This window comes from Fringilla coelebs (assembly GCF_963513975.1).
Source record: "Fringilla coelebs genome assembly, chromosome: 7".
NCBI lineage: Eukaryota > Metazoa > Chordata > Aves > Passeriformes > Fringillidae > Fringilla > Fringilla coelebs.
The window spans coordinates 259,503-284,846 of record NC_140035.1 but is presented as its reverse complement, the minus strand read 5'-3'; the positions used below and the strand labels follow the sequence as shown (position 1 = coordinate 284,846).

The 25,344-nt window shown below is 41.0% G+C and overlaps 1 protein-coding gene across 9 annotated transcripts in view; it reads left to right on the top strand.

Moving 5' to 3' along the window:
- TANC1 (tetratricopeptide repeat, ankyrin repeat and coiled-coil containing 1) overlaps positions 1–25,344 on the top strand; it is a 60,161-nt gene that overhangs the window by 9,857 nt on the left and 24,960 nt on the right. For 5 of the 9 annotated variants that reach the window (XM_084209673.1, XM_084209678.1, XM_084209671.1 and 2 more), the window contains exons 2-6: positions 5,095–5,169; positions 16,260–16,463; positions 20,240–20,341; positions 23,185–23,306; positions 24,265–24,454. In XM_084209673.1, the coding sequence (XP_084065799.1) occupies positions 5,109–5,169; positions 16,260–16,463; positions 20,240–20,341; positions 23,185–23,306; positions 24,265–24,454 (679 nt within the window). In that variant the 5' untranslated portion in view covers positions 5,095–5,108. Of the gene's footprint in view, positions 1–5,094; positions 5,170–8,475; positions 8,494–9,644; positions 9,748–16,259; positions 16,464–20,239; positions 20,342–23,184; positions 23,307–24,264; positions 24,455–25,344 lie in introns of those variants that run through there. The other 4 variants (XM_084209677.1, XM_084209675.1, XM_084209676.1 and 1 more) reach the window with 4 other exon arrangements.

Below are 25,344 nucleotides of genomic sequence, written 5' to 3'. Positions count from 1 at the left end.
TGTGTTGGCAACTGCTGCTCTTCTTTCCCAGTGTAGCCAGACAGGTGATTCCACTCGTGATTCTCCATCTGCATGATTGCTGAATCCTTCGGGTTGGTTCAGATGGGGCTTGTGACCTTTGGAGTGAATGGTTCTGGCTTGTGAGTGCTCTCCATCTGCTTCAGTGAAGATCAGTTTCTTCAGTGCTTCAGGGTGGTTACAGGTAATGGGGAGCAGTAATCTCTGAAATGATGATCAAGAGAAATGTTTGCAGTGTCTGGCACTTTGCCCAAGATTTTTGGACAGCAGTCAAGTGAAGTGACCAGCTTTTCCCCTGTGTTGGCAGCCCTCAGGGACACTGGCCAAAATAATCAGCAATTTGGTAAAAGAGTAATGTAGCAGAAAACTAGGTGATTGCAGGGCATAAAAGTTACATCTCTGGCATCTGAGAAATGAAATCTAGATCCAGACTGGTGGGGAAAAAAGCTACTGCAGAAGCACATTCTAACAGCTAACATGATAATGGGGTTTTTCTCACACTTCCTCATCTTTCACCTCTCATTATATTTTAATAGTACTTCAGGGCATACTTCCACTTCAGAAGTGAACAACAAACTGGAAACCTTGCTGGTGTTTTGCAGTTTCCTTTTAAATTGCTGCATAGCTTTCACTGGGTCAGATGTGAGGGAGAAAATGTGGAGTATCTCGCTGGTAAGTTTGATAATGATTAGATGATTGAGTGACGAGCAAATGATGCAAATGTACTACAGCTTGTCAATTTTGTATATGTATTGTATCTGTTCTGTACTTAGATTGATCTTTCTGCATGAGAAATGCCTACAAAGGGTAAAGGCCATAATTGCTTAGGGTATTGTGTAAAAATATTTAAATAACTATTTAACTTTAGTGGGTCTGGCTAAATATAGTGTATTGGAAGCATTATATATGCCACTTTTTACTTGGCTGTAGGGACAATGGGAAATGGAACAGACCTCTCTGGTGTATGCTGCATCATTTTCATTCATGCATTTGAATCATCATAACACAAATATATGTCACTGGAAATTGTATCTTAAAAGTAAAAACACTATTCTCTTCAAATGTCCATTCCTTCATGAATTAGTAGTTGCAGATCTGGGGATATGCCCTCTGTTTATTACAAAATGCTAGATATGGATGGCCCAAAATGTAGTTATTTTTGTAGGATTTTTTATTTACTGTCTTGATTTGTTGGATCAGTAATACCTTGCTCCTTTAAGTATTGTTTTTGCTGTATATTCCTCTTGTTTGAAATCTGCAGTTCAGCTAAAGGACTTAGAATTTGCCAGAAAAGGGAAATGTTGGAACTTTTCTGTGCGACACATAGAATGAGACTCTGAATGTGTTTGTAGGCAGTGAAAGCAGTTCTGACTAAATGCAGTTTGCTTTTGAAGCTTAGGATTTTGGGATTCAAAGATTTGAATCTTTGGATTCAAAAATGCAAAATACACTTTAAAAAATACAGATTATTTGAAGTATGTGTTTAATAAATCCCACACTGAAAGGTGGCAAATACTTAAGTACTTCTGTGCAGACAGTAGACTAAGATGTTCTACCCTGTATTTCTTTGCAAATAAATGCTCACTGGTTTCTAGGATCTAAATCTGGAAGCTTGAACACAGCTGTGGGTAGCAATGTAAGGAGTGTAGATGTCAGCAGTCCATGGGCATTAGCTCAGGTGCTTGCCTGCCTGTGGGATTAGTTTATTTGCCCTCTGCAGTGGTGATGAACTCCTGTGGGTAGATCTTTGAAAATAACCCTCTCCGACAGGTGAGGGAGGTGCAACAGGAGCTGTGAATCTTCTTGTTCCTGATGTTGGTGTCTTCAGTAGTAGTTTTACATGGAAGACCCTCCCATACGAGGAAGTTGCTGCGTTTTAAGGAGAGACTTGCAGGCTGAGTGGAAATGTGGGGAGATTTTTCCATCTCTGCTTTTCAGAGGAGATTCCTCAGGTAATGAAGTACTTAATTTACCAAGGTTGAGATGTGAACTGTTGTGTGTGCGCCTGACTCTTTCCATGACCTAAAATTTGTGTTTTATAAAGCTGACGGTGCTTTGGAGTTGTTCATAAAGAAGCTGATCGTTATAAATTCTGGAATCAAGGGACTTTCTGCCCTTTCCCTTCATGCTCTGAGCAGGAAGCATGTATGAAATGGAATGTCTTCTGCATCTGAAGAAAACAGTTGAACTGGTGGGAGGACAGCATCCATTTGAAAGTGCTTTTGGTGTGAGCTGGGGGTCCACCTTTGTCAGCAGCTGACAGGGTCTTCAATTCAACAAGCAGAAGAGTTCTTTTGGTACATTATTATTAGCACTCTGGGATAACAAGTCCACATCTAATACCTATTTTAAAATGAGAATGATAGTTTTAAAATCTTTAAAAAAACCCAACAAACACCAAACAAGTGGTTTCATGGCAGAATTTAAAAATTGGAATTAAGAAATCATGAACTGGAGTTGTTTACCAAAGTGAAGCAATTGCAGTCGCTGAAAGGGTTCCTCACGTCCGAGTCAGGGAGTTTTTCTACTTCAGCTTAGCTGTGAGAAGAGAGAAAGTGCAGTGTGCTTAGACAATGTGCCAGCATTACTGTAAAATATCCTATTAATGCAGTTAGCTTTAAAACAGAACAAGACCTAGTATCTTGTGCCTGATTCAAGGGATGAGAAATTATAAATGCACACTATTGCTGCTCACTTTAATTGGTGTTACTGAGATGTGAACCATGGGTATGAAGAAATACGCTGCCTGAAGCTGAAATGCTTTTGCATGTATGTCAGTAAGCATCACAGTGGGTGCAAATAACTTTGGTATATGTTTTGGGTTTGTTTTTTTTATTTTTTGAGTAACACTGTCTGAAGTGTTTCTAACTGTAGAAGTTGGTTCATTCCCTCAGCGTTCACCTGCACGCTCTGAAATGCGAATGATATTGTGCTGGACCCAAGGCAGTGGTTTTAGCATTACTTCAGTAGACAGTTTATTTCTTATACCTTTCAGCCTGCAAACAAAGAGCATTGCTATTGCTTTGCTGTTGCAGCCCTTAGGGTTAGCTCTCTCTGTGTTCATAACTCACATAGCAAAAGGTGAGTTGCTTTGGAAGTACTTAACTTTATTTTTGCATTTCATTTTATGGGGAAGAGGAAGGAAGCAGACTTTATTTCCAGGTAGTAGGCACTTTTGATATCCACACTGATTGTGGTCTGAATAAGCAACCGTCTTGCACGCCAGTTGTGTTCTGTCTTAGAACAGATCCGTGAAGAACTCTTTGCACAGTAGAGAAATTGGCCTCAATTCCAAAAAAAACCAAAATCTAGGATGGAATTGTACTTGATTCCTTTTATTTGGTCTCTCATTAACCCATATCTATAATCTAAGAATAGGAATGGCATATACTGTAGAGTTTCAGTTCTATATGAAGCCTGTCTGTCCTGGTTAATAGAAAATTCACACTTGTATTTGCAAAATAAGAAAGTTAAATATAATATGTGACTTTCAGGTCTTCCTTTTTTTCCCTTCCCCTGCCACTCTATTGTAGCTATGTATGTAAAGTACCTTTCTTAGATTTTGAAATTCATTAACACCTTCAGGTCCTACCATTGCATAATGTAGGCTTTCTAACACGGTGGATGGTTTTTGTATGCTTATTTTGATAAATTTATTTTGCTTTGTATCCAGTAAGTAATCATAAATTACTTCTTTTTCGTGTATTTCATTTTTCGGTTAGATGATCCAGTTTTGGGGGTGTTTGTGAGCTTTTTCAGTTTTCTTGATGCTGAACTTGGAGAGGGCTGGTTAATTTCCATCCTTTGGGAAGCAGCTGGAGGTATTGCAGAGCCTGTTGGGCCTGGCAGCGCACGGACAGCAGTCTGGGCTGTGTGTGCTGGCAGAGTGCAGCTGCCCTGTGCCACCCGTCAGCACAGCTTCTGCCTGCCTGGGGACCAGCCTGTGGCGTGCCTGGCTGTCACCTGCGTGGAGCTGTCGGAGAGCTGCTGTGGAGCATGATCCAGGCCCTGGAAACCTTCCCGTCTTCTGGGTACCGTTAGTTGCATATGCTTCAGGTTATTCATAGGAGCTGAACAGTTCTGTTGTACTGATTTCTCTTTCTCTGCTTTATTTCATCAAATCAAGAGAACTTTCTGAGGAATCCATAGTTTTTGGATGGAAGACTTTTGCTTTTCCTGTTGATTTCATGTGGTGTTCATGGCAGTCTGTTACATAAGACAGTATAGTCAGATTACTTCCCCCCCCCCCCCCCCCCCTTGTTGCATATTCCATACTGAAAGTTTTCTTAAATGAGCTACCTTTTGATTTTTTCAATAGAGAAAACAAATGAAATTACAATTGTCAGATGCTCCCAGAAAGCTTTTTGGGAAAGAAGTGATCTTCATAATTCCTTCCATTCTGTTTTCCTTGCTTTGTAACTGTAGTTCTGTGAAACAACTGTCTTTCAGGTTTATCAGCCCAAATACATTTTTCTTATACTTCATACTTCTCGGAAATCTGCAGTCACCTGCAGTCAACCTCTGCTCACTTCAGGCTGACTGTTAAGTGTGCTGTGTGGCAGGCAGAAAGCGTTGTGGGGATGGAGGAGTTTGCCTCAGTTGCCCTCTGTGCTGTGTGTGGGCACAGGTGGAGGGTGGTACCATGTCCTGCTGTTATCTCTGCTGTACAGTCTTGCAGTTGGCGTTCCCAGCTGACACCAGGCTGCTCCCGTTGCTGCCAGTCAGGCAGAACTCCAGTCAGAAGTTAGAGCTTGATTTTAGTTTATTTTGCTGGAGTGTCTTAGAGCAACTTACTCAGGTTTAGCCCTGTAACTGCAATTGGATGTGGAATGTGGAGAATGCTGCATTACTTTTCTGTACCAAGACAGCAAACTCTTAGTTGCTTAGTTCAAGTATTGAAACATTTCTTGTGCATCAGTACTTTGCTTAACCAAGTGTCACTGTAAGAAATAAATGTGACTACCAAAAGGTTTCTTGTAATTACCTCGCTGTTTTATTTGGATTGATCATGTTTTTTGTTTTGACTTGTGTGAATAGACATTACATTTATTTCTGTTTTTCTCTGTTATTCTCTAGGAGCAACATTTAAAATGTTAAAGGCCGTTCTAAAAAAGAGCCGAGAGGGTGGCAAAGGGACCAAGAAAGACCCAGGTATGAATATTTTTGTGATGTTTTATACCCCAGGTAGTTGAGCACTGCAAACCCAGGACTGCAGAGCATTGCAAACCCAAGGCCCAGCAATGCTTGTTGAGGAGGAGCAGTAGCTGCAGATGTGCAGGTGTTGGTGACTGGTATGAACATGCCTGCTCTGTGCCAGGTGTGCTGATGTCTTTGCTGCAGTGGCTGAAAAGCTCATGGACCTGAGTGAAAGTGATTGTTTTTCAGTGTTACATTTTTAACTTCAGACTACTAATGTAGACTGACATTTCTGATTTTCTGATGAGTTTGATCCTAAATTATCCGTTAGAGTAAATTTATGCTCTTTGGCAACTTGAACTTCTTACTCCCAGAGTAAAATACAAATAAATCTGAATACTTCTTAAATGTATAAAGAACAGAGCATAATAAAGCTGCCATGTCCTTGTTTATTGGAACCTTTAAAACAACACTGTCCTGTTTTCTTGGAAAGCAAGTTACATACATGTCTTGCATTGCAGCTTTGAAAACTATGCAGTTACACTGAGTCCTACAAGGGGAGAGTATTTTCACTGTTCTTTTGCAAAAACTGGTTCTGAGTTCATCTGGCTGGTAATGTGTTGTACTTCAGGAAATATCTGTGGTCTTGTGAAGTTTTCACTCTGCCACAGTTCCTTTCTAAATGAATGAATGATGGGAGCTATGCTGATTAGAAAAAACATTGACACTAGATCAGAGATGCACAGAAATGATCACAGAACAGCACAAAAGGCGTCCTGTTAATTTTGTGCATGCTGCTGACTTGGAGTTACCAGCTGGGGTTGTTTAAACAGAGTGGGCTAAAGATTCCTGTGGTGAAGCTTTCTCTAGTACATTTTTTGTTAAAATACTAGATGTGCGTTGGTATTGGCTCAAAAGGAAAATCAGGCTGTTCAGAATGGAGCTCTGACCAGGTTTTGATTAAAATCTGAAGCTTGGAAAAACCTTTTTCCTGTAGGTCAGAAAGCATGGCTTTTTATTTTAGGATCTCATGACATCTGTGTAGTAATGTGTGCAAAATAAGATTTTTCTCTGTTTTTGCAAATACGATGCTGCTGTATTTCTGAACAGCAGGGGAAGAGTTAGCGTGTGTGAAGTTTTTTGGTTTAATTTTTGGTTTGGTGGATTTGTTTATTTGTTTGGGGATTTTGTTGTTGTTTTTTAAGCAGAGCTCTAGAGTTTCATGTATTAATTAGGTGTTATGGAAACCAAGTATTGGGAAAAATTGGTGAATAGTGCCTGACTAGTGGGAGCTAGAGCAAGGAGGAGCTCAGGAGCAGCTTTTTAAAAGGAAGTAAATAATTGATATGTAATCAGTAAAGTAAATCAGGAAGTAAATAATGGATTTCAGAGATTTTGGGGATTTTTTGTATTTGAAGGTGATGTGAAAAGTTTGAAGAGAGATGTGTGCATTTTATTCTATTCTGTGTTACACCGCGACTTTCTGTAAAGTTATGTCCATTTTTTAGCTTTCTCTGTTGTTCCAAAGGACATTCCAGTTCTTCCAACTGTAGGACATTTCTCCATTTTTAGAAAAGTTGTGAAGCAAGGCAAAGAACATTGGTCTTTGTAGAGCTTATTTTTGCTCGCTCATCTCCCTGGTCTTTAAACTGAAAACAGGGAGAAACTGAAGGGTGTTTTTGATTGTAGAGTTTTCCCACTTCATGGCCCTTTGGATATGGGATAGCAACAACAGCTTAAAATTTCCTGCTTTCTGGAGAGAGTAGAAATGCACCCCAGCGATGGGAGCTGACTAGAGAGATTGGCCATGGTCACGTTAACAGTCTTTCTTCAAACTGCAGTTGGAGAGAGGAATGCAGTGGTAAATTTAGATGCTTGTCTCAGCTCTGTGGGCACATGGGCTTGATTTTTTGCTTATGAGGTTTTGAGAAATTTTTCAGGTTTTTCAGAGCTTCTGAATGTGGGAGGAAGGAGACAGTGCATCTCAGTAGGGCCACCCTGAGTGCAGCTGGGAAGACTGCATGGTCTTTTTTCAGTATATTCATGGTTTAGGAGTGATACTGAGGAGCTAGAAGGTAGTAAAATCTCCATGGGTCATAGTGGGCAGCCCAGCCGGCATGGGAGGGACACCAGAGTGATGAGTTGCAGCTGCGCCTTGACCACATGTGACCATTTGGAGTCAAATTGAAAGGGGTTTAGGCTAAACTGCAGCAGCTTAAACTGAAGTAACCCCAGTTTTCCCATGGGTTGCATGAAAGGAACGCCTGGAAGTCTGCATAATTTAGATCTAAGTGGGATGATTCCTGTTTTACTGAATAGAACTTCCTGTTTGTGTGTTAACTCTGTTTTATGGGTTTAACAGCTGGTAGGCTTGTGGAACTTGTGTGAGTAGGAACGGTGGTGTTTTTTTCTGGATTGAAGGCAAGCACAGCTGTAATATTAAAAATTGTAAAAGGGTTAAAGGACCAAAAGAAACAACCCTAACTGTTTTAACAGTAGCTTGTGTGGATTTTAATACTAGAATTTCTTGATTGCCCTGACATAAGGGCTTAAGAGCTGAAGTTGTGTGTAACATTTTTGAAATCTAGCTGCTAGGAATGTTGATTGCAGGTTTTAATAGATTCTTAAATTCAGGGTTATCTTGAAAAAGAGGGTTTTAGGAACTAGTATTGATACTTTGAGAAAGAGACAGATGCTCTGCTGAAGAGTGGTAGAATGTCTTTGTAGAAATAACTTCTGCCTTGATCAGATGGAAAGCTGTCACATGGGAATGTCACTTTTGGAAAAATGATACCTCAAGGAGCACCAAAAGCAGTAGTTACAGGTACATAATTGGGCTCAGACCCTGCAGTTGCTTCAGTAGAAATTCTTCTACAACAGTTTTGTAATAAAGCCATTTTAAAATGGGTTTATTTGGATGTGGCTGGGAGGTGTTGATAGGTAGGTAGGTAGGTAGGTGGCTGTTGTAGAATTAGATAAAATCTAAATGAAGCAAAATTAGTGTGTTTAAACATGTGCATATGTAATTATCAATTTGTGTAAACTTATATGAACACAGGTGAAAAGAGCTGTGTTGGCAGCAAGGTATGTGTAGAGCAGCTTTTGCAAGCAAAACTTAGGGATGTAATTTCTAAATGTGGATTTGAAGATAAGGTGGTTGGTATCCTACTTGGGTAAACAGATGTGCCAAACGAACAAAATTTCAAACAAACTAAATTTTTTACGCAGACATAAAACTTTTTCCGCATCCAGATTTTTTCTGGTTTTCTGCAGCATGGAGAAACCTGTCTTTACAGCCCTTCAGACATAGTTATTTCCATACAACAGAGATAACTATCTGTAAGTTGATTTTTCTTTTCTCTTGTCCTTCTTTGCATTAGTGATGTACATACTTGGTACAGGACAGAACCTGAGGGGGAAAAACCCACAGTCTGCACCTGTAACCTTGAAGTAACAGAAAACTGTTAGGGCAGTGTTTGAAACCAAGCAGGAAGGGAGTAAACAGAAACAAAGTAAAAAGTGGTGCTATCTCCTCTTTGTTAGCTTATTGTCATCAAATACGTGTTATCTCTTTAAACTCTTCCGAAGTTTCCAAGTCCTCTAGAGATTGCTGGGGAGGTGTCTCTCCAGCGGGACATGGCAGAGCTGTCTCGCCTTGTGCCCTCTGCTGAAGGGTGCGTGTTCTCGTTCCTTGCTCTTTCTTTTGCTTTGCTTTGTTAATGGACTTTTGTTTTCTACATTTAGGGTAATCCCAGCTCTTTGTTTCTGTTTCAGTGTTTCTTTCTGTGTTCCTATCATAGGGTTGTGTGTTTCTGCTCTCTCTCCTGTGTTCTCATAGTTGAGATTTGCTTGACCAGTTTATTTCCTTGAGGTTTTTAGCTTGACCTCTGTAACCACAAGGAGATCTTCTGCCTCTGGCCTCAGCTGAAAGCAGCTGGCTGTTTTTATTTTAATATAGCATAGAAATTTTTTGTGTTAGTGACACAGTTCAAGCAATCAGAGCCAGAAGACTGTTGTTCAAGTTCTGCTAGGTTACCTGCCCTGTCTGTGCCTATGAAGAGGTGATAGTATAAAGAATATACATAATAAGCTTCAGAATATAAACAAAAATTACTTCTTAATTATGATTGGTTTAGAAATTCTACTGAGCTACTCAAATGCTTAAAAATGCTTCAGAGATAAATTTGTAGTAGTATTTCCTGTTGGGTTTCTGTACTGCCAGCTGCTTTCCAGTATATAATTACATTTGTTTTCTTTAACTGTCCCAAAGTCAGCAACTCGCCTGCATTTGAGAATCTGCTTTTTTTTTTTTAATTACTAAGCAAAAGCTCATTCAGTATAAAATACATGTAATGTATTTTGATTTAAAAAGAAATTCTACAGAACATACTCAGTTATTTCAGATGGCTTTGTAGTAGCGTGACCATTGTCATTCTGTTGACCCAATATCAGGCCTGAAGGAACACGAATAATGGCAGTATTGTGCTTAGTTTGCAGTGTTCTTCCTGCACTCAATCCCATCAGAAGCTGAACATCAAATGTAGTACATGGTATGCCTGGAAACTTCATTGATGTCAGTAGAAATTCAGTGTGGTAAGTAGTTGGGACTTTCAGGTTTTCCAGCTTCAGGGCTTGTTAGATATTAATAGTAGTGGTCAAATTACAAGGGACAGATTATTATGTCAACAAAAAGATGATGTTTAGAATGCAGCAATGTAGTGCTTTAAAGGCAAAGAATCTGGAGAAACAAAATGGGTGGTTTTGGTTTCTGAAATAAAAGTTATTGAAGTACTTATGGATTTGTATACATCAGACTTTCAGCGATTGCCTTCATATTTAGATTTTTTTATTATTATTTGGCCTGCAAAAAGGGTCCATATTAATAAATCTTTCTTGTGTCTTGTTTGATTCAGATCTGGTAGATGAGACCTAAATTTTTTCAATACACTTTGAGACTTAGTTTTCATTTGCATTAGTTTCCTTGTTATATTCAGGTATCTTCATGTAAGTATCTTTAGCTTAAATATGGGTGTACAGCCTTCTAAATGTTTGTATAGAATGGAGGCTTTATTTCTGCATTATGTTCCATTGCAGGCTGGCATATCATTAGTTATTTTTGTTTGTCTGCCTCGCTCTTTAGGAATATTGTATACTGAACAAGTTGGATGAAATCTGTGAATTCAGAATTTCCTCTCTTTTATTCACATCATCAGATACAATTAAGAAATTGAGATTATACTTAGTATTTTTTTTTCATAAGTAAAATGGCTTTCGAAGGCATGGGCTATGATTGCTTGTGTGAGGTTCCACCACCCCTGTTTTACTTTCTCCTTTTCCTTTCAGCCAAGGCCCCTGTTACAAGCCTGATGTGCAGCACTGGGGTAGCACTTGGAATGATAAACAGAAATGTGCTGAAATTCACTGTCACTGGGTTTTGGGGTTTTTTGTTTGTTGGGGTTTTTTTGTTTGGTTGTTTTTTTATTTATTGTTTTTATTGCCAGTGGCAACTAAATTGCTACTCTGAAAAGTGAAGCTGCTGTGCAGAAAAGCCTAGTTTTTTCTTAAAACCTAGACCTGCTATTTAATCTTTATTTTAAAACTGATTGTTTTAAGAATTACTTGCCTGTAGCAGTAAAGGTTTGATTCTCAGCTGACTGTGGTCAGCTAAACGCAGCTTTTAACACCCCTGTCTTGCATTATGTCTAACTCAGCATTTCTGAAGAATACACTCTGAACCCAGCTGACAGCATCAAGGTACCATTCTGGAAAACTGAAAGGCCATTAAATAAAATAAGTTTGCCTTTTAAAATCTAAATATGTAAATTAAATTGGCTTTTTCTGTCCAAATGCTCTGTGATATTGGGCTTTGAATTTTAAGAGCAAAGGACATTAGTGCTGCATAAAGTACACATTGACTGTCTGGAACATTGAACTTGGAACGGAGTACTTTTAAGTTTCGGTTTGACTTTTTGTTGTTACTCTAAAAATACCTTGCAACAAAAGAAGCATTGTTTCATGGTTAAAATATGGTGCTGTTTTTGATTATCCTGTGTTGCTTTGCCCGCTTTCAGCTGCTCTTGTCGGTTATTTAAGAGCTTAAGCTTTTTTGCTGAGCATTCAGTATTCAATTGTGGTGAATGTCTTTTCAGAAGCTAATTCCAGTGATGTACCATGTACATAAAATCACCACCCCTCAAAAAAAATTCTGCCCTTGAAACACATATGCAAATTACTTCAGTGGTCTATATAACCTCTATTTTTCCCTGTTGTTTGGTTTTTTTTTTTTTTTAAGACCTACAGGAGAATGTTAATATTTTGTGTACTGATAAAATAATCCAGGGTGCATAAATAAATGCCAGAATGTGAGCAAATAATTTCAAGTACAAGAAGAGTTGGCAAAGGTTGGCCATTTAAACCATTTATTCTAATTTTGCTGGGTTGTTTCTCATTCATTGCACTTCACTGCTTCCTTTACTCAGGGCATAATGTGTTTTCTTCCCATTCCATGCTAGTTTCTCTCTTTTTCTGGTCTTCCCAGAGTCTCGAGAGCAAAAGAATTAAATGCTGCTCTCCCCTCATGCGTGTATTTTCCATGCTAGCAGCCTGTGTCCTGTCCCAGAAGGCTGGCTATGGATGGCTCCACTTGGCAGGAGCAGTTCTGCAGCTCTGGTCAGTGTTTGTTCTGTGTGACTGGGCAGACTGGGATGCTGGACTCCCCAAGCCTCCCGGATTGCCCTCTCCTGAAGCTGGGCTGGCTGTGTGTACAAGCACACTCATGTGTGTGTAAGCATTTCAGTTTTGAAAGACACAGCACTCCTTCAAAGGCAGTGCTTAGGGTTTTACAGTAAAAATGAAGCACCTTATACTTGGTCACTGAGCCAGGTTACAGAGTTCTGTGTACACTTGCCTGTCAGTTCTATTGAAAGAGTACCAAACCCACTGGTTTTTATAATCCTTAAACAGTTTCTTACCACTTAGACATAGAAATGCCTTGTTCTGGAAGGGACTTTCCAGTTTGGATGGCTTTCCTTGTTCTTGCAACTGTTTTCTTTTTCCCACATGTAGTTTCCTTCTGAACTTGTCTGTAAGGTCGCATCTTTTCTTAATATTTGTTAGGGGGAAACACATCCTGTGGAGCAGAGTGGACTTTGTTAAGACTGTCAGTGATAACGTGTAATCACATCAGTGCTGGATGTGGTGGTGTCCTTCACTCTGTTGGGTTCACAGGGAGCCTTGGTCAGCAACAGCATCCTGCACTTCTTTTTTCTTTTTAACACATCGGAAACAGAACTGCAGAATTTAGGATTTCTTCCATTGTAACATGATTTTATATCAGATTTTTTTCTTAGATGGGTTGAGAGTCATGTTTCACTTTAGTAGAAAGGTTAAGGGAGAGAAAGACAAAACAGGCTTTCCCAGAAGGGCCTGTTGAGGGAATCCATGGAACCTAGTTTTCTCTGTGGCTGCTCTCAATATCCAGGATCAAAGAGGCTGCATGTTCATTGTTTTAGCTCTCGCTGCTGTAAAGGTAGTGATCCTATTCCTTTGCATTAAAAAGTAATCTGAATTCCCACATCTGCATCAAACTCATTTACACATACTTTGGTAACATAGGTGGCCTTCTTCTGGTTTCTGAGCACCTTATATTGAATGAAGAATTAGATGCATTTTATAATGTTTAATACTGATATAGACAGGTGTGAAGGTCTCCATTTAGTTATCCTCCCTATTAAATAGGATTAGTTTGATCTTAAAGTTCAAGTTCTCTTTTAGAATATTAAGGTCTACAAAATTATTACTGTAGTCAGCCATCCTTGTATCTCTTTGTATCTAAAGGGAAAAAAAAGTAGTTTGTAGTGAGATTATGACATTCAGTTGCATCCTTAGGTGCAGCTAAACTGGGATTTGGTTTTCATTCTCCAAGCTTTTTGTGTGTGGTTTTTCAAACTTTTTGTTTCTGTGGTTGCATTGACCACTGAGTAAGAACTCTAATGTTGATTGATGCTTGTGGAAGGTTTTTGTCCAGAGGCTGCTCGGCAGTGGAAAACGTACATCTCAGAAGCTTTAAAAAAATGGAGGCGGGATTTCACAAGACCTTCCCTTATGTGTTTTACACTGACAAACTTTCACTCCAGAACTGATGCAGCCTGCCTTATACTCTGGTAGATGCCAGGCAACGTGATGTAATTTTAAAGTATTTTTCTGGTAGCTAAAATATATTAAGTGACTAACCCTTAAGTTAGTAACAAGTAATTTGGGGATTTTGTGTTTGTGTGGCATCTGCTGGTATCTGGGCATTGTAACAGATTGTATTTTGACAGATATTTCTCCTGCTTTTATCTAGTATTGTTTCCCTAATGTTAAATTGCTGTGTGGGAAGCATAATCTATTACCAGGTGGATCCCACAAGCTTGGTAATTTTGAGTTTGTCTTGTCATGTGTAGAGCCAGGTATGTTACAGGAATTTTCCTATTATTTGAATGAAATGTGGAGATGGGTCATCAGTCCAGTGTACACAAAGTAGAAAGTGCAGGATTAGAACAAATTACATCTATGGGATAGATTTAGAGACTTGGGAAAGGATGATGTAAGCATGTAAAAAGCTTGGCACCCCTTCTTATCCCACGTGTAATTGAACTGGAGGCGGCCGCAGATGAGGTTCCTCGTGTGGGTCTGGGTGCTGCCGTGCTGGGGCCTCGCGTCTGTAGCTCCGTCAGAAGAGCCGCGGGCTCGGCTCTGCGCTCTCTAAGGCAAGGACACCACAGTGTCCCCAGGCAGCCCTGGCAGCCTGCCCCGGGCACGGAGCCGGCCCTGTGCCCTGTGCCTGTGTCCGCTGAGTGAAGGGAGCCTCAGAGCCAGGCCTGTGCCTGTGCCCGCTGAGCGAAGGGAGCCTCAGAGCCGGGCCTGTGTCTGTGTCCGCTGAGCGAAGGGAGCCTTGGAGCCGGGCCTGTGCCTGCTGAGAGAAAGGAGCCTTGGAGCCGGGCCTGTGCCCTGTGCCCTGTGCCTGTGCCCTGTGCCTGTGCCCTGTGCCTGTGCCCTGTGCCTGTGTCCGCTGAGTGAAGGGAGCCTCAGAGCCGGGCCCTGTGCCTGTGCCCTGTGCCTGTGCCCGCTGAGCGAAGGGAGCCTCGGAGTGGGGCCTGTGCCTGTGCCCTGTGCCTGTGCCCGCTGAGGGAAGGGAGCCTCGGAGCCGGGCCTGTGCCTGTGCCCTGTGCCTGTGCCCGCTGAGCGAAGGGAGCCTTGGAGCTGGGCTTGTGTCTGCTGAGCGAAGGGAGCATCAGAGCTGGGCTTGTGTCCGCTGAGTGAAGGGAGCCTCGGAGCCAGGCCCCTGTGCCTGTGCCCGCTGAGCGAAGGGAGCCTCGGAGCCGGGCCTGTGCCTGCTGAGCGAGGGGAGTCTCTGCCTGTTCAGCAAGGGATGTGCGCTCTGCCCGGCTTCCACTGGAGCTGCTCTTGGGCTGTCAGGGAGTTCTGGGAAGAGCTGGTCTGTGCCTATGGCTGGCACAGCCTTCCAGGGGCTGTGGTGTACATGCTCTGCTGGTTCCCTGCTATTCCTGGTGTGCATGGTCTCTGAGCTCGCAGGTGTGATGTTGGCCTATTACATTGAGTTTTAGAAAGGGTCTGGAGGAGCAGAGTGCTGTACTTCCTTTCTTGGAATGATATTTGGGAATGATATTTGTCTAATAGGTGTCTGTTTTTCCATTGTATCATAGCTGTTTTACACTTAATATAGGGGTTTTTCTGCTTCAGCAGAATGCAGCACTGTTCAAATACACTGACCATCACTGAGAATACAACACCCTTAGGCTGAAGCCTTGGGCTTTCTCAAGGTGTGGGTTTTGCTCCAAAGAGTTGCTCTGTCTGAACACCATGGCGATGTGAGTGGTAATGTGCAAAGGCTTATTGTAAAATTAGGAAATGAAGTGATTGAAAAGGGGAATTTCTGTGGTACACATTTTACATTTTTGTCTTTTAATTCATACTGCTCTCAGAATCTGAGTCATGGAATGCTCTCCACAGCATCAGTAAAAAGAAAAACAGAGTACTGCTGGAACAAGAATTCCTAAGATGCAGTAGTGTCTCTATATATTGACTGCAAAATATCTTTCCTGTTACTGTCATAATCAAATACTCCTAACTTACTGATTAGAGCTATTTAGCTCCATCCAGCTCTCTTCCATGTTGTAATGTTTCGTATACAGTAGAGACAAGTAAATTAATTCAAAATTCAGAAGTCTACTAAGAAGGCAATGAATTACGCAGATTATGCCATCATAAAAGGGAAAATAGAAATGAAGGAATTGCAGGTGGATGTGTCAACCCTTTTGCACCCCCCACCCCTCAACAGTCCACCTAGAATGCTTACAAATTCCAAACTGCAGCCTGGATATGTATCTAGTAAAAAGCTGTTAAAAGGAATTCCAGTATTTTCTAGTTACATTTAGCTGCGTTACCATTCTACTGTGTTTTACAACACCTTTTGAAGCAAACTCATATATTCTGTATCGAAAAATAAATAATAATATCACCAGTGTTAAATCTGTGTTTAAATCAGCTGGTGTAGAAGTTTAATTTTCAAAAGAACATAGAAGGAAAATTCTTAACCTCGTTACTAGCACTGAAAGTGGGAAAACAAATCTTAGACTGCCCATATCTGAGTGTACCTATTAGTAATCCCCCTTTTCATTACATGTAAGGGGTAACCCAACCCTCCTTTAACTAGTTCAGTAAACAGTATTTCAGGTGGTCCTGGCTTTCATGCTAATGCAGTGATGCTAAAACACCTTTTTAGTTTGAAAAATACTTTTATCTTCATAGGGAACTTGATGTTAACCCTAAGGATGGAGTCTGAAAAGTGCTGACTCTGTTGAAAATGAGATTTTTTTTTCCCTTTTTTCTCTTTATTATATTAAATTAGAATGTTGCTTACTTGTGTATTTACATTTTCCCAGTGGTTATCTGGATTTTGCAGTGGAGGTGGCGCAGTAGGGCGAGTCATGGTCAATTGTTGCTGGCAAGTGTTTTCTTGTGTTAAATACTTATATTTCAGTGCAGCTCTAGGCTGTTTATTTTGGCACATCACCAAATAGATGACAAAATTTTATTTTTAGCAGGTGACTGCTGCCCAGAGAATGCCTCGCAGGTTACAGCAACATCTGGCCACAATGCAGATTTCCCTGGTGACGAGCAGCCAGGCTCCCAGGACACTTACAGAACAAACTTGGCCAAAGGAGTCTCAATGTCACTGCCGTCCTCGCCTCTGCTGCCACGGCAGTCCTGTCTGATGCAGGCAAGAGGAAACAAGAAGTCTCCGGGTAAGATGAAACAATGAGCAATTAAAATCTTCATAACATGTTAACTCAGTTATTGATAAATGCTGCATAAAATAACATAGTAAAATCATGTTAAACTCTTGCAACAAGAACAAGAGTAGTGCATCATTCCAAGGTAAAAAAGTAATTGGTTATTAAATAGAATGTATTATTTCATGTGGCCAAAAATTAATCTATTTGGTGTTGCAGATACTTATATTGAAGTGTCTGAATATGATTAAACCGGGTTATTTATGTTTAGTTAATCGGGTAGAGGACTGCTGCAAAACGCTTTGTTTGTGCATGTGTTAGTGACTTTGTAAGAGTGAGTACTGTTGTGGCTTTTACAGTTCAATTATTTTACTTGTATCTCCATACACAAATATATTAATAGATAAGTTACTGTGGAAGTGACAAGCAAGTTGTTAGTTTTCAGCAGTTTTATCCTCAGTGGTGCCTACCCACTGGTGTGGGAGCCAGACTAAATATGGGACTCCATGGGGCTCCTTTTATCAGCATTTTGTGCATAGAAATCATTCCAGCACACCAGCATCACTTGGGTTCACTCGGGTCAGGGTGGGAGAGACAAGTGAAACTCTCCATGTTCCTGTTGCCTGTGGAGGCACTCAACAGGTTTGAGTTTATAAGGTCTGGGAACAGTGTCAAAAGCTGGGCTTTGTCAGCACAGAAAATGCTGAACAGTTGATGAGTTGTGACTGAAAAGCCATATTCATGATGACTGCAGAGTCATTGCACTGTGACCCACAGCCAAGGGAAAAGATTTCCTGTGCTGGGAATGCATTGGCATTTATACATCATTATTTTGTACAAAGACCTAACCAGGTGATAGGAGGCTGACAGAAACTTTGTGCTATTCCTGTGACTTTCGCCAAACTCCACCTAATGGAAGATGATTCAATATAAATTAGCTGTCTAGTATCTGGGGCAGGGGTTGTAACAGGATTATACTAATGTCCTGATTTCAAGGCTCTCAGTAGCATGACAGCAAGTTACAGATCTTTCAGGATGTGGTGAGTGAAAGAAGAAAGGAGGCTGAAGTAGTGTTCTGAAGTTGGGTTGTAGTGATGAAGTTGTTTAACAGTGGTAGAACAGAATTCTAATTTCAGTTCTCTCAGTTGAGCTTCTTCCACTACAAAGCTAGAATGAGCATTGTTTGGATTGGTTATCTTACAGGTGGCCAGCTAAACCAGTATTTTTTCTCTTAAAGGGTTAATAGTTGACTGTGTACTGATTTAGGAGGCTCAACTAAAAGAATGAAAATACTGATTTATAAGGGATGTTCCATAAAAGTGGATTGTGGAGTTTAAGATATGAATGAAGGATGATGCTGTTGCACTTGATAAAAATGTTTGCTGCTTTCCTTACGTTAATGATACAATAATGCTTTAACAGAGAAAGGTTTCCTTGGAAATCAGTGAATTTCCATCAGTGAATGCCAGAGGTGACTCCTAGGAGAGGCTTGCATAAATGTGCAACAGAACTTTAGTAAGTTTTGAAGTTAAGCTTCAATTAAAACTTCTAATTAATGAGCAAATTAATCCTCATACTGATTCTTGAGACTAGACTAGGTCAGAGAACTGGTTTCATCTCAGGCTGCAGTTCTGTGCCCTACCCTTGGGAGCCCTGGGGACTGTTCCTCCTGCAAGCACTAAGCTGTCCCAGCTCCAAGGTCCTGCATCAGGCAATCTCTGGGGTCAGTACAGCTACAGATCCACTTAGTCCTGACAGGAAGGAAACGATGGAGCTGCGCAAGTTACAGTGATCTTCTGAGACATCAGCTCTTCTGCAGTCAAATAAGCATTAAGAATTACTAGCAAAGCAATAGATGACTTAAAAAAATAGATGACTTATTGGTATGGAATTGTATAAATCTGTAGTTTGTCCCCTTTGGGAGCAGACCAGCTTTAAAAATCTGCACTAGATGTAGGACAGAGCTAGAACAGGCTTCGGGAATGGCTGTCGGTGTGGGATGGCACTGGTAATAGACTGGAATGGTGTTTGTCCACCTAGGAGAAAGGCTGCTGTAAGAAGGAAACAGTGCAGTCACTGTGTCTGGCAGTGTTGTGTTCACCTGATGTTACAGAGTGTGAGAGAAAGACTGGAGTTAGTTCCTGGAAGAAAAATCCATCTAGAACTCCTAAAGAGCAAGTGGCCACTTTTGCCTCAGGACACGATAAGGCACTCAGCAGCACTCATGAGAGCATAGCAGGGAGTGTGTTTTCCCTTACTGAGATTCCTCTGCAATTTGCTGCTGATAAAGCCCTGTCCCAGATGAACATTCTGTCAGACCTGATTCAGCCATCCTACACTTATGTAAAAGAGATGCTGTTTTGCAGATGCACTTCACATTTAAATGAGTCCTTTTCATCCAAGTGTTACTTCTTGTGTCCTGTTCTAGATTAGTGTTCTAGATTAGTGAAAATAAATTTACCATGAATTCTCCTACTTGTTGCAATGCTGTATATTGGATTTGCAAGTACTGTAAGTCACTTCTGCCGCAGTTTGTGAGGAACAAAATTCAATAAAGGGTTTCCTTCACAGCTTAAAGTATGGGTGTTAAAAATACATCCTGAAGATCTTTCTGTGGATCTAATTTTAAAACTGCTACACAGTTTTTTTGGTTCTATTAGAATGAGTGCTTTTTGTTGTCCAACTTTGATATGTTTGATTATACTTCTGCTTACAAATGACAGGTGTGGATTATTGTCTCCTTAAAGAATGAGATTTTGTTTCAGGGGAATGCATTTTTAGCTGCTTTCACCAGGGCCAATGGCCCTTATCTTTGTTAGTAGCATTGGAAGAGCCCCCTCTGGTGTTGGTGCCGACTTGTTCGTGTAAAAGTGAAATTGACTCAACAGTCTCTACTAGAGATATAAATATGTGTTCATATAGGACTAACACTTCCTCACCAGTATTTCTTTGCTAAGAGATTAGCAATTGTTCCCATATTGCACTTCTAGGTGGAAATCTGAAAGAGCAGATGGGTCCAGCCAGATTGTCCTGGGCAAATGATGTGTTACCCTGTGATGGGATCGCCAGGCCTTCACAGCTCTGTGGCAGTGTGACCCTGGAAGCCTGATGCCCCAGAAGAGAGATGCAGCTTTTCTTTAAAAGTAGTCATGAGTCTTAAAGTGCTCAAGAAAAAGAGCAAGAAGTCAATGTAATTTTCAGAGACTTAATGTAGCATCTGAGGCTGCTGCCAAAAGGAAAGATGGGATGCTTAATGTGGCTGAAGTGCCACATTTTAAATGTAGGGTAAGGTTTTATTAAACAAAGTGTGAGAGAGCTTTGGTGTGCCCTTGAACTCTGAACCAAGGAGAAGGATGCTTTTTGAAGACCTGAACTGAGGAAGGGGAAAGTCTCTTTATGAAGGGCAGTGTGGGACAGTTGGCATCAGACCCACAGTCCCTCTGCAGTGCTCCCTGGAGGGGTTTTGCTCTGTTAGTGTGGGAAATGCAGAGCAGGAGTAGGCATGATTGAGAGCCGAGGTGTAGCTACTGGGGTTACATGCAGTATGCAGCTTACACACCACATACAATGGGCTTGTTTTCTAGCAGCCTTTGTGTTCTGAGCCTTCTGAAGCATATTTTTCTCACGAGATTGGAAGTGCAGCAGCTCACTGATCTTTGTGATAGCAGCTGTGTGTGTAAGAAATAATTTCTCTGCTTTTTTTACATTGTAGAGAATAGATACAGGACATAGGAACCTTGTAGTCCATGTGGAAGCAGTTCAGTAAGCTCCGTTCATTCCCACTGCAGGTCCAGTCAGGAAGCCCAAGTATGTGGAGAGCCCCAGGGTGCCAGGTGAGGCAGCCCTGGCCCTGCAGAGGAGGCCAGAGCCAGGAGAGCCCAGCGCCAGTGGTGAGCATCTGCCCAGCGAGCGTCTGTCTGTCTGCGCGGCGAGCGTCTGTCTGTCCGCTTGCTGAGTGTCTGTCTGCCCGGCTGTGCTGCCATGTGCTGTGGGGTGAGATACTCATTCCGTGCTGGGAACAGGCTTTTGCACGAGGAGCTGCTTGTCATTACACCTACGCTGTCTTTAGAGCTGTCTCAGTTCCTGGGGCTGGTCATGCGCTGCAGGCAAAGTGATGTCCCAGTGTCGCTAATTGCCACGTAGAGCAAAGGCCTTTTGGCATTTTTCTGAACTTGTTTTTTATTATAAATTGACTCAATGTGTAGCTTTGCATTCCTTTCAGTGCTTCATTTTAGAAATTTTGTTAAAGTTTGCTGATTAAGGCCGTATCAGTTAACTCCTGTTTTGGCAAAGCTGGGAGAAGCCACCTCCCTGGAGTTAATTGACATTCTTGGAAAGTTTTGTGTTGGTTAAATCTGACTAGTACATGACAGAGTGTGGCCTTTACAGCAAATGTTGTGGCATATGTCAGTATATGTCATGTATTTTTAGATTAATTTTTAACTAACCTCATTAAGGTCAGTGGATTTAACTGATGATGTTCCAGGTGAAAGTTCTTTTTTCTTCCTTTTGTTTCAAAACAAATTTTAAAATTTTTTCAATTTTAAAAATTGAAAAAAAAATTTAAAAAATCAGTGTTTTCTTCCTAAAATATAGGTGCTGAGTAGCAGAAATAGAACTATTTGAAATTGTTTTCACCATCTACTTGATACAGTATAGTTAACCTGGTTGCTCTTGTGCCTTCATCTTCACAGCCATCTTCCAGTGCTGGCATTAAAGTTCTAGGTCCAGCTGGGAGAGCATGTAGTCTTCATCCCCTAATTTGAGGGTGACCATGTTGTTATGTTCCTCCTCTCACAGCTGTGCTCCCAGGTGATGAGGCTGAGGCTGCTGGAGATCAGCACCAGTTTCTGCTGTTCAAGGATCAGATAGTGGATGCTGGGTTGAACACCGTGGGCTCTTAGCTTTGGTCTTTGTTACTGACTGAATTAGCCTAGCATTTACTCAGACTTGTCAGATATTATAATTTTTCTAGTAATAATAGTAATAATTTCTGTAGTTTTGAGAGAAGAATGAAGATGTTGATTTCACAAGTTGTAGTTTCCAGGATTGTGACTTGAAGATTACTTGTAATCTTTAAAATTGCTTTTTGTAAAGAGAAAATAGATTTTCCAGGCAAATATTTGAAGGCCTGTCAATTTGTGAAACTTCTGAGATAAAAAAAACTTTTGCTGTCTACTTTCCTCGACTTCCTTCTTTTGGGATTAAGTGAGAATCAATCTTGCAGAGTAAAACCTTAAGCTGTCCACAAAATTAAGAAATGCATACATTCAAGTAGGCATTGAGCTGCAGTAAAATGCAGACACAGGGTTGACTAGTACTGCGCATGTTTGCAAACTTCGGGGTTTATGTCACTCATAAAATTGGGCCATTGTTGAAGTAGTGCTTATGGTCAGCTGTTCAGTTACAGTTGTTATTTTATGTTTTTTTTCCAGACTGCAGCTTGGGGGAAAACCTGCTGTTTGCAGTTACCACTGATGTCAGCTGTGTCTTACATGGTTAGAGACTACATGATCCTCACAAAGATTAAAAATTGTCCTGATGCTAATCTGGCTCAGTGGCACTGTGAGGGGACGGCCAGGGGACAGTTCAGCTGGGTTGCTTTGTGGGTTGCCCCCTCACCCTGGCTCCTCTTGGTGGTGGGGCAGAAGGTGCTGCAGCTGAGGGCCTTTTATCTCCTCTCCTAAATTTCATCCCTAAGTCTGGGCACCTACTCCTCTCGCCTGCTGAGGCACTCTGTAGCAATTGGGAATTGTTTGTTGCACAACATCTCCAAAAGTTAAAGTGCTAGAGCTGTTTGGGTGTCTTTGCTGGCTCCCAGCAGCGGGGTGTCGCCAGCAGCCCCGGTGTGCTGGCTGGGAAGTGGCTGTGCAGCTGCTCCTCAGTGTCCCCCTTGGCAGTTCTGAGGAGAAGAGCTCCTACTGGGAGCTTCTCCAAGTGGTAGGATGATGCTCCTGATTTAATTAGCTGTTTATACCTGAGGATGGGACAGGCCTATGTGTATATATTTTTTTAATAATGGAGGAAAGAAATAAATGCCTTGTAAATGTTCCTGTCAGAGCAGGTGATCATAGGTTGGTGGGTGATGCCAGATTGCTGGCATCAAAGAAGGAAAAGGGCTGGAAAGGCTTGTTTGTGAGATGCCATCTGCAAGAGTGTGTGCCAGGGCAGAGCTGTGCTTGGCTGCTTTTGTTGCAGGTTGCCTCATTTTGAGTTTTGTCTTGTTATATCTGTTGAATGCTAGAAGACATTTCAAAGCACTGTACTGACAAAATTAAAAATCTTTGTGACAGAGGAGCTGGGACTTTTAGAACTGGTGTCACATCTTTTGCATAGCAAGCAAAACAAAAATGTATGGTACTAGTTCTGGTGTTAACTGTGAGATTACAAAGCATCTATGTTATTAACCTCTACTCTTCGCGTTTTTATATGACAGAAATAGAATTTCATCTTGCCACAAATCTTTGATAGCATTGAGCTTAATACTGCTCTTAGGAGAATCGTTGTGTTATGTTGCTCATCAGTCCAGTGATGAACTGATTGCACTTAAACATTTCTGGCTTGACTGGCAGGTGGGTTTTTCCTCCCCTAGATTTGTGCAGTTATGCAGAGGATCCAAGACCCACCAGAAATTAAAAGTCTGATGGACAATTTGGTTGTACTTTTTCCACCTCTTTTAGTAGTTCCCAAATAAAAGACTCTAACCTTCAACTTTTTTCCTCCCAATCCAAAGCAAAGCCTGACAAAGACTCAAGCTGTTCTCCTGCAGCACAAGAATTGATGACAAGATTGGGATTTTTACTGGGAGAAGGGATCCCAACTTCTGCTCACATGGAAGACAAAAGCGAAGTTATGGTAGGATAATGGAATATAATCTTTTAATGTTCATTATGTTTCAGAGAGGACTAATCTTATTTAGTCTGCTAGTTGCAGTTAATTGATATCTACCCAAATACCATCCATTTTAATAGAAATATAGTAATAGAATTGGACTTCAATTTTAACAAGTGTTTGTTTTCAAAAATTCAAGATCAATTCACAGTTTCAAAACACACAAACTGAATAGATTTCTCATCACTTCTGGGGGTTAAATCTAGTCTACTATGAATGTGAATAGCTTCTAGAATTCTCTCTGGTTTTAGTATTTAGGAGGAAATTTTTGCCTTCTCTTTTCAATGATTTCCAAGAATGGAGAAGGCCAGTATTTTGTTAAAATGGGAGCATGCTTGGGGAGAGGGGTGTGTTTATTTCTTCCTGAGAAGTTCACTTCAATCAGACAGTCCTTCTCTGTCATTTGGAGTAGAGGGATTGGAGTGAAGCAGGCAGCTACTATCCACATGAAACTCATCTGCTAACTAAAACTTCACAGTAACTACCAACCTCTGCTCCTCCCCCTTGCTCTCTCCACTTTTAGTGCCAGCCCTCCTAAATCTTTGTGCATCAGTTTGGGTTTTCACACTGATAGTGAAAAATTAATAAGACTGCAGTTCTAGGTTTTTTCAACTCAAAGAATAAATACAAGAGGTGGAGGGGAGGGGTATCGAATAAAGTGTTAAATAGAGAAGAGATCTGCTTCACTACAGCTTTTTTACTGAACTGTGAAAATCCCTTTTTAATTCAGTGGTCACTTTTTAAGAGTAATACAAAAGATTAAGATTCCCAGTCTAGACAAAGCTGTCACTTCTTGAAGTTTTTACTTGAAAAATGGGCTCTTTGCTTTGCTCTGACTCTACGTCAGCTTGAGGCCTCTAGTTTTCAGCCCAGCAGGGTCCTGCCTGCTGTGCAGTGAGTGTTTCTTGCTCTTCCCTGGCAGTGTGCGGTCGCCAGCCAAGGAGTGAGTCCCTGTTCCACCCTCACCAGCAGCACGACGTCGCCCAGCACGGACAGCCCCTGCTCCACCCTCAACAGCTGTGCTGGCAAAGCAGCAGCCAACAAGGGCAGTCCCTGCGGCACCATCAGCACCCCCAGCTCCACCCTGGAGAGCAAGGACAGTGGGATTATAGGTAGGCATTTTCATTAGCACATAGTGGAAATTCGTTTCCTCTTAATTGTGCAAGTCTGAGCAGCTGCTTTATGTCACCGTGTTGTCCATGGATCCCATTTTGGAAGATTGAAATCCTGTTCTTGGCTACAACAGCTGCTGTTATGTGTGCATTTCTCTTCTTTTGTTTTCCTGGTGCAGTTCTAATTTTTTCACTTCTTCCTTGGAAATAATTAATTTCCTCTGTTTTTTCTCAATTTCTTGTTTTCTTATGCTTTTTTTCTTTTCCATTCCAGAGGTCTTAACAGCGCTTTTCGTAATGGTGAAGCACAGCAGGTCTTGAAGTTGATTTAATTTCCAGCTGAGGAAACAATAATTGATGTGATTTCTTATGAGAATAGCCTAAATTAAACTGCTTTTAAATAGTTCAGACTTTTGAGTAATTGGCATGAAAATGAAGCTAATATGGGACATTGTGGAAGAGATGAAATGGTGTGATCTGTTGAAAGATGGCTGAATTGAGGGTATATGTGCATCTTGTGTGGGGAGTCCATGACCATTGGAGGCAGCCATCCTCACAGCCCAACTTTTACCAGCTCCTTGTACCAACCAGCTGAGTAAAAATCATTTTTACTGATCAGTTACTATAAGAGACATTATTTGTCATGGGTCAAAAGACTCCTGTATAAAATTTAAGTGTTTCAGTTGAAGAAAATTATTTTGTGTACTCATTCAATGTCAGATTGATACTTGATCAACTTTGTATAAGATCTAGTTTTGAGATAGCATGAACATCTTGATGTAGAGAAAAGGACGTATCAGAATTGTTGCTTTTGGAAAAAGAGCACAAATGTAGATACTGATATGAACATACTAGCCTGACATACTAGCTTGACAAGCTTGAAATAGTCC